General features: G+C 39.8%; 1 protein-coding gene across 3 annotated transcripts in view; it reads left to right on the top strand.

Annotated features, from left to right (window-relative positions):
• The window catches only part of GSN (gelsolin), a 41,407-nt gene that overhangs the window by 224 nt on the left and 31,229 nt on the right, over window positions 1-9,954 (top strand). For 2 of the 3 annotated variants that reach the window (XM_072431305.1, XM_072431306.1), the window contains exon 2: window positions 6,094-6,265. The exons of the other annotated variant lie outside the window; for it this stretch is intronic. In XM_072431305.1, the coding sequence (XP_072287406.1) occupies window positions 6,224-6,265 (42 nt within the window). In that variant the 5' untranslated portion in view covers window positions 6,094-6,223. The remainder of the gene's footprint in view (window positions 1-6,093; window positions 6,266-9,954) is intronic. 3 annotated transcript variants of the gene reach the window in all.

The following is a 9,954-nucleotide window of genomic DNA, read 5'->3' as shown; positions in this document are numbered from 1 at the left end:
GGGGGGGGGGAGCAGCAGGGAAGATCAGATTTATGTGCACATACTGCATGGGCTCCCTAGCAGATGCTACACCCCTGGGTGGGCACACAAAGCAGCATGACACCCCATAAATGTTTATTGGTATTTACCATCTTCTGGACATTTCTTTCCACATTGTAACAACTTTCTGCTCCTTATATGGCATGCATGAGCTGCTGCACTGTGACGTCACTAACTTTGTTCCGCTTCTAAGTGAAGGGTAGTTACTTTGTAGGGGGGTATATAGATGGGGCATGTCTTACGTACAGGCACCTCAGTGGTAAAGTCTTTGATTTGACTAAACCACTGCAACAACCTGCAGGCTGTCAGGGAGAAGTGACTGACAGCTAAGCTGCACCCAGCCCTGTGCATATCATGGTCACATCCACATTTTGGTGGTGGAGGGGGGACCTAACTACTCACCTCTTTAATTCCGGATCTGATCAATGCACATAGCTGTGGATCAATAGTCCATGATAATGCAGTTCTGCTGTCTTGCACATTGGGCATTAGAAATGTCAGGAAAGATTTAGAATCTGGTGCTCAGAGATTTGAAGAATTTTTTTTTCAAATGATGTGAGTAATGTTAATGCAGAGATGTCCAAATTAGTCTCAACATAATGACCACTGCAGCACTTCAATAGAAGTATTTGTATGATGTGATGCACTTGCCAGTAAGTTTGCTGATCATTAAGTCTGTCATTTCTTGTCAGCTTGTCTTTTTTGTACTTGTGGTACTCAGGATAATATATTAGAAAGGCTGACAAACTTTCTTACTTTTGTCAGTTTATAACCACAGAGAACCCATCTAGGTAACTTGTGATTGCAGTGTCAGCCATTGCAGACACTTTAACACTTCATCCTTTTAAATTAGAACTACATTCTGCCAAGTGAATAAAGATTTTTGTACTTGGCAGAATTTTCCAATCAGTTGTATAATGAAAGATATTATGTAAAACCAAATAATGCTATATGGAGTCGTAATAAATCCCAACACACAATATTCTGCAAATCCAGCCTGTCTGTGGATGTGAGAACAATAGGCAGCACTAAAGCCAACCTGCCTGTGCCCCTTGCTTGGACCCCAAGAGCTCATTCTCTATTGCATGCTGGCTGCACATTCACTGTAGATATGATCCCTGAGGATGAGATTGACTGACAATAGATTGTGCAGAATTAATCCTGGAAAATGTCTCAATAATTCATATCTGCCTAAATTTAGAATATCACATCTTCTGAAGAAGTGTAGTAGAACACACAAATCCCATCTCCAAGTTCTAAAACTTTAACCAGAGAAAGCACAAAATTCTCTATTTTTACAGACTGAAATTAAATCTTGGGATTCTTGTGGTTGTGCAAGATGTAATTCATCCCAGCAGCTGCCACAGGCACATAGTGCAGGAGCGCCAGGGCTGCTCAGACAAGCTTCAATTATTGTAATTGCCTTAGGAGCTGGGTGGAGGGGTATCAAGGGATGGCCGGAGGAGGAGGAACTGAGCACAGCACAGTAGCACTCCAGATTTAGAAAATCTGTTAGATATGAGGACCTAAGGTAGCTATCTAATCTACTTTTATCAGGTTAGGCAGGCTCTTCTTCAACTGGTAAATCCAAGGAGATTGTACAGTCAGATTGTATCATGTGGGGTTAGCTTTGGTACTTGGGATCAGATCTGGACAGATTGAACAATATAGGACACTTCTGTAATTTTAAGACATAATTTAAAAGTACTCAGACCTTCTAGATTTAAAATAATGGGACAATTCTACCCTAAACAAATGCCTACTATTGGCTTTTGATTGAAAAAATGTTGGTTGCATGAAATGGATATTCAGCCATCCAATGCCCACAGTCTCGAGTAGAGCAAACAGTGGAAATTGGGGTGGAAAATCATTGTGGTGGATACAGTTATTGTACTCCGGAACTTTGGAAAGTAACCCAGAATTGTCACGTTTGTGGGGGCTGAGTGAGCAATGTGATAGAGATCTGAACATATTGCTCAGTCAACATCCTTTATAGGAGATGATGACAGTGAGAGAAACTCTTAAGCTGTGTACACACTTGCAATTTTTGTCGTTGGAAAGGATCTTTCACGATCCTTTCCAACGACAAGGAACTGCACGATGCATGAACGGTGCTGTACATACAGCACCGTTCTTGCTCTATGGAAAGGGGAGGGGGAGAGCGACGGAGCGGCACCCTGCTGCGCGCTCTCCCCCTTCCATTTCATTAGGATCGGTTGTCATCCATCGTGCGTGGATCTGGCAGGACAGTCGTTCGGACGATGGACGTCACCAACTGGTATATATACCATATATATTTGGCCGATGCCGATTATCTGGCGATAAAAATCTGCCGTGTGTACGTAGCTTTAGAGCTGATAAGACTGGAGTTCATTGTACAATAGAGCTGAACATGCTTACAGCAGAGAAGAGAGGAGTGATCACTCATCAGTGTTCTGCTTCTTTGTCATTGTCTGTTTTCTAGATGCTGCTGCTGCAGTGAAGGTAAATGAGTTGGCAGGGGAGTGATTCATAAGTCTGGCTGCACAGAATCACAAATCTATTCTAAAGTAAAATGGTATCCATATGCAATTTGTCATCTTCACAATTAGTTTACTTATTACACTTCAGCTTTATATTGTGTTACATAGGACGGTGACATTACAGTATTTACTGTTCTGTTTCATGTCTTTTTAGTAACCTATGTTCAAGAAATATATAGTGTGCTACCAAGCTTGTCCTTTCAGCAAACAGAACATAATATCACATGCTGCTGGTTTACAGTTCATAATAACAAAATAAGTTCTTCAGCTAGAATATGAATTATAAGTCATGTGACTGGGGGATCCTGGAAAAAATTGTGATTTACAGCAGGAAAAGTCTTCATGATATAAGAGACATTGATGTAAGTGCTACAAAGGGATTTCAGACTCCCTTTCACTAGTCACAAGGTTGGCCAGGCTGAGAGGGACCAGCTACTGGCGTCAGATTTACTAACAACTGCCAATGATTGCTGCCAGCAAACCCCCCTACCCTTTGTGTATTAGTTGTCATCACAGGGAGGGGTGACTGGACTTCAGGAGACAGAACATGCCACTGTGCTTACTGTAATCTGCTTTCTGTATTCCAATTCCCTACACTCCTATACCCTGTATTAGGTTTCCAGGATTCTGCAATCCACTCCCCACAACCCTCTTCCTGTCTCTCCTCTTTTTCCCACACTTTAATCTATATACATACATACATTGCTGCCTGTATTTGATTTTCCACACTTCATTTCCTTAACTCCTACACCTACATTTACCATACCCCACTTCTTATACTCGACATTCCATATTCTACTTCCTCTATCCCACTTTTCATAATCCACTTCCCATATACCACTTTACGTACCTAGATTTATACTTTACATTCTGCACCTACTTCCTGCACCCTATTTCCTATAGCCACACTTTTACAATGGCCCCTTATTTTAATAAAGCTCTCCAAGACTGTAGAAGATAGACTATCATGGGAGAGCCTGGATGATCTAGCAAAACTGGAATAATTCTATTACAGAATTAAAAGCATTTGCCAACTAACAAAAATGCTTTGTAGAAAATCTATTCCTGGTTTGTTGAATCCCCAATGGTGATCTTTAATAAATCAGGTCCAATGTATAGGTGTGGGTATAGGAAATGGGGTGCAGGAAGTGGGTCTAGGAGCTTTAAAAATTCAGGCCCATTATGTCTTGTACTCCCACAGACTATTTCCTGTACCCACACTCCTACTTTACATTTTGCACCCACTTCCTTTACTCTATTTCCTTTACCCAATTTTCCCTGTACCCACACTTATTCTTTACTTTTTGCTCTGACTTCCATTCTCTGAAAATCAGAGCCGAGTAAATAATTTTGAGAAATAAACATGTCGAACAGATGTTCTAGAAAAGTCTGGATAGAAAGCAGCCACTTCCTGGCCTATTTTGCAGCATTTAGAATTCGGGTATGTTGGTGAAACTAACGGGACAGATTTCACAGATCATCCAAATAGAGACAATATTCATGGGATGATATCCTATAGAGGAACTCTTCTAGCTTTGGATAAAATAGGGAAGGGTTAGATCCTTAGTCAGGTTTTTATAGCTCTTTGTCTCTGTGAAGGTGGAAATACAACCCTTATACACCCCCCTACATCTAAATGTGATCATGTATATATTGCACTGTGTATGGATGGATACATTTTTGTTTAATGTGGCTGCTGATTGGCTGTGCATGCGGAATGGTCTCCTGCTCTGCTCATTTTACTAACTCACTACCTGTCACACCTATGCACCACACCACAGATTACTCTATGTCATGTCTTTTTAGCCCAAACCTCTGCAAATCCTATTTATGGAATATCCCTCAGCAAGTGACCAAACAGGTAAAACCAGTCCTGACCAAACGAAGACAAATATTTCATCTTTCACTCCATAAGTTCACCAGTGCTGATCTGTGATATCTCTATATCTGGATTTTTATATTATGGTATATGTATATGGAGCGAAAGAAACACCTTATGGTGCAGACAGAACTATTGCAAAGAGATCTCACTATAGATATAGATCAAGATATTGATGACTTGGCACATCAGGATCCACCTGTGACAAATATTTTGGAAGGTTGGACCTTTTAACAAGACTGTAAACTCTAATTTAATTATGGGTATACATATGTTTCCTCTGATATATTTTAACACTCTCCATTTATGAAATCACCCAACCACAATTTTAAGACACTGAGGCATTTTAAGACACTGCATCCATGCATAGTTCTTTAGAATCCATAGTAGTATTCTTGTGTGGTAAAACAGCTCCTGTTATACTTCTGGTCCCTCTGGGTATAAAAGACTGACCATTCACAAATTATAAAAAGGACATAGAAAAGGGGCTGGATAAGAGCTGGTGTAGGTTTATAGATTATGAACTAAGCAGTGATCTGGGCAGCATTTACACCTCAGCTCACCTTTGTTTACACACTCATTGAAAATAAAGGTTTAGACTGGAGTTCTTATAAAATCAGTACAGAAATGCCCCCCTCATATTCGCATCAACAGGAGGGGGTAGCTGGACTGGTGATTCCTCCACTGACAAGTATAAGTGGTTGGAAGCTGAATAAAACAGCTGGCAATCCACCTATAATCAACATATCAGCATATAGCTAGCAGCACATGGTGTTATCATGACTTATTAGTGTCAGCATGATTCCACTTATGTGAGCCCAGGCTATCATAGACTCACCCCCAGTCTGTGACTGGACAATGAAAGAGAAGCAGTATATTGATGAGTTAATCCCTCTGCCTCTTCACATTCCCCTCCCATCATCATCATGCTAATTGATAACATATAAAGTGGTTAAATCTTTGTGCTGCATCTCCTTCACCCAGTCTGATCTCCTCTGTACAAGGCCTAGAAGAGGCTGATAAGAGGTTTTATATTCAGGTACTTACACTGATTGTATTTAAAAAATTCATCCAATGAAATACATTTAAAGATATAGAATATTCTTGAATATAGAGATGCATTCATTTGTGTCCACTATACCTGTCTGGAGTCCTGGTGTTATAGATTTCATTGCTTTCCAAAAATAGTATTCTAGACCATAGCACACTTCATTTTTAGTCAGGGATTGTATGTGGGGACAGGAGAGCAGCATTGTGGCAGCTCTGAAACTGTTGATATAATTTACCCTCTCTGCATACAAGACATCTGATATATCCTCTGATCACAAAACCTCTGTTTCTGCATCCAAACTCCTCACAGACTGTAAACTCATCCCAACATGATTTATACAACATAAAGAGAGGATGTTTGTAAAGAGTATAAATGTTCCAATTTTCTGCATCTCTTGTGTAAAATATTTTTCCTGTGAAAATGTCATTTTCAGAGCAAAAATATTTTCCAGCCTTTAAATGACTTCCATGTGGCCTCATCTACTAAACGGTGTGGAAATCAGATGTAACTGCATGAACCTGATTATTAATTGATTGTTGGAGCTACTTTTGCCTTTTTGTCTTCCCTGCCGCATGCTTCAGTAGGTGTCTGCTTCCTCCCAGGTTAGTGATCCGATGGACGATTGCCTCAGTCACTGAAACCACCACACGCCGCTTTCAGCGACGCACAGTCCCAGGACCCATTGCTGACTGCTGGGCATGAATTGCAGCTAAAAGTTATTTTCTAAAATAAATGGGGAGCGCAAATTCAGCCGGAGCTTGCTGCGTACCACGGGTGTGTGCAACCTTTATTCACCATCTTGCATTGCTGAGTGTGAGCTCTGGGGGCAAGTTGTTCAGTGTGTGTGCTTGCTCATTTCCTTGTGACGGTACTTTTTCACTGCGGGAAGTGGTTTCTAAGAACTAAATTGTCATCCAAATAAAATTGTCATTGCTGAGCTCTCCCTCTAAAAATGCCACTTGCCTGGCTGTCGTGTTGGTCAGAAGTTGTTGCTTTACTTGCTGCATGCTTGTTCCAGTCACCTATACAGAGAGTATTGAAACCATAGACAGTCAGGCAAGAGGGTTTTTGAGGAAATTATAACGGAGGAACTTCTCTTATAAGTTGTGTTCTTTTAAAGTAAATGTAAACCTGGACACTAAAGTCTTATGTGAATGTCAAATTGTTAATATAATTTCAAAAGTAAGATGAACACTATAATTGACTGTCTCAAAATTACACTATTGCAAAAACAGCACTGAGAAATTCCATGCAACTGCTGCAAGAGACCAAAAATAAAAAAAGTGTCTTTCACTTGGGGTTTACATCTACTACTACTACTGTAAAATATCATCCACAAATATGCATGTGATTCCAATACCTGCCACTGAGCCACCGGTCCCAGCATGTCTTCCTGATTGGTGCTGCATTCTGGGACTTGTAGTTCTTCAGCTGCTGCCGCACTACTCACCTTTTTTATTTCAGCAAAAAATTACAAAAGATCTGCTGGGATGTGGGAGGGCAATTTGGGGGACAAAAGTCCTGAAAAAAAAAATTTTCTAAAAATTTAATTTCCAGTTACTGATCAATCATACCATGTGTGTGACTAATGTACTCTGAAAGTAATCTCTCTGCTTCTCTATCACACAAACTGACTTGTCTCTTTCTCTCACCTTCCTTTATATACATTTCTATCTATGCTTCTCTATTCTTTAAAAAGAATACTGACTGGCAACCTGTGAAATTTTGCATTTAGTACCTCCAGTTAATGTTTTTATAATATTTTTTTTTAATATTATTGGCAGCACGTTGAAATTTCACCAGTCAGGTTATGATCAGGGCCAGGTGGCAACCCTACAGACTGAGAGTAGAAATTAGATGGATAGCTAGGTTTGCCTTATAATGCTTGCATGTCAGTTTGAAGATGTTGAGTAGAATGCTGGCCTGCAGGAATGATATTTTTTTCCTGATCTTCCAAACATTGAAATCAAAATGTCCCCAGTGGGATAACTGCTAACAATGTGAAATTAGAATCTCCTTTATGGTACATAGCAGGTCCCCTCCAACAGGATATCCTCACCAGATGCGTTTCAGTCGCCGGGTGAGTCATCTTGGCTTGCAGTGATTCCTCTTAGCATGTCTCTGAGATCCAACATGGTGCTGTTACAGAAGTTGGTTTGTAGTGCAGACACACCCTAGGGATTGCAGAATTTCATGTCATCCCTGTCCTCTGGTTCAATAAACCTATTAAGGGTGATTTTAAGGCAAATTAGCAAAACAATGATAAAACTTTTTTTGGATTAAATTTGGTTAATGATCTATCATGGTTCATTAAAATGTTCATAGTATTTTACTATTGTACTCTACATAGCACTATAAGATACTTGGTTGGGGTTTCTCCTTGTCTTTAGATTGAATGTCCAAGGTTACAAGGTGGAAGAAAAGTTTATGCCTTAAGATGATTGTTTCAAAGTATTTGTCAGGCAAAACAACATCCAGTTATTAAGGTTACCTATCCTTAAGTATTTCTTTTGTAACAGTTACCTCTTCTGGAAACTTTCTACCATATTCTGCAGTGCCCCTACATGGCTTTTTATTGCTGGCTTTATTTTCATTATGAGGGGAGGATGGGGTCCCTAGGCGGGATGGACAAGTATGGTATGGTATGGTGAACCAGACTGTCCTATTTTGCCCTTCCATGATACATGGAGAGAATTAACTAAAGAAAATAACTGAATTTTGGGGACAGCATACTATTTCCATGGCCCATTTCTAAGAATTGCTATGGACCTGGTGATGGTGAACTATTCTCTCATAACGTGAGAGATGAGTCAAAAGAGAAATTTTGTGTAACTAATTTAATTTCTAAAAACATTTTGGTACAATTTTTTGGTAATTTATTGGCAGTCAGTGGGGAATTGTTTGGACTCAAAACATGCCAAAGTAGCCTTTGGCTTCTCTATGATTGGCCATTGCTCATAGACGTGTGTCTGTGAATATTATGTAACCCTGCAGCAGATCTATTAATCCACACCCTTTTATTATGCCCACATTCCTTCCCTGGGGCCACACTTAATCTGCCACAATAGCATCAGGCCCCTGTGTAATTAGTACTGGGGCTGTTTTAGTGCCAACACAGATTAGGCTGTGCCAGGCCTCTGAGGAATTCAACTCACCTTTTTGCTGTGCTGGAATCTATATAAATAGACGTTTGCTCTTATCTCATTCAGTGACAGCAGCAAATATTCGCACAAGGTGGCCATAGTGTTATACTTCACATCACAGCAGAGGCACCAACTTCACACTGTTTCTATGATCTCTGTGAGTACGCGGTACAATCTTACAACGTGTTATATGCTCTTAAGCCTCCTTATCCATCCTTTCCAGACCAGACCTTCTGTTATTGATGTATGTGTCTTCCTCCTGGTTTATATCCAGTCTAAAATTCACTCCACCCTTTAAAGTTTAGCGGGACCTTGGTAAGACTTTTCTACTGAAGGTCCAAGCTCCCCCCCCCCCCCCCCCTGACATGGCACTTCTTCCTGTGTTGATTCTTCCAGGATCCTAAAACAAGATCATGTAATCTAAACTTTTCCTAGTTTTCAGATATTTTTTAATTAATTATTTTTATTGGGCCACAATGGTATTTTTCATTGTATCAGTGTGGGTGGTTGGGTGTTGGCAGCCCTCTGTTATTTCAGCATTGTTTCCGCTTTAAAGCTGTGTCCTCCATCACAAAATAGTATGAATAATTTGACAATAGAACTCCCACAGGGTAAACAGTTCATGCTGCTAATAACCACATTCACTGAGCGGTATGGATATTTCGGGAGCTGCAATGTGTACACGGGGTGTCTGATGGGTGGATAAAATCTTCACATAAATACTTCTCAGGTAAACAAAGTTCTTATTACTTTGGCCTTTCTGTATAAGGCCTGTTCTGCTGAATTTTAAAGGAACAGAAGGGGAAAAATGTCTGTATTTTCATGTTGTATTTTCTTCTGTTTTGTACTGTGGTCTTTATGTGGATGAAGCAAAGCAAGTGTGTTTTCTTGTTGCCTTAACATACGCATTTTATTCCCCACTGACCCATTTTCCCATTGCCCCATCCTTCTCTTTCAGTTTTTCCATATTCCATGCTAGGTCAGAACCTATAAAACAGAAATAGGTGATCTTGGCAATGATATTCAACTGTTTTTTTTTTTTTGTTTGTTTTTGTTTTTTTTTTTTGCCAAAGATTACATACATTCTGCCAGGTTCCAATGATAGGGATCTGTATATAATAATTGTATTTTCCCCCCTTTTTAACATTGTCTCTCAGTCAATTTTAGCTTGTTTCTGGGTCTGTCCGTTATCCACATTACACTAAGTGAAATTTGTGCTCCATATGTGCACATTTATCATCCTATTTGTCAGATCAATATATAAAACCAGTATTTCTTCCTTGCTAAAAAGGAACTTAAAAAAGCAGAACTGAATTCTGT

The sequence above is a fragment of the Pyxicephalus adspersus genome, chromosome Z (genome assembly GCF_032062135.1).
Source record: "Pyxicephalus adspersus chromosome Z, UCB_Pads_2.0, whole genome shotgun sequence".
Classification (NCBI taxonomy): Eukaryota; Metazoa; Chordata; class Amphibia; order Anura; family Pyxicephalidae; genus Pyxicephalus; species Pyxicephalus adspersus.
Note: the sequence above shows the minus strand (reverse complement) of the source record. Positions and strands in the feature narration are given on the sequence as shown.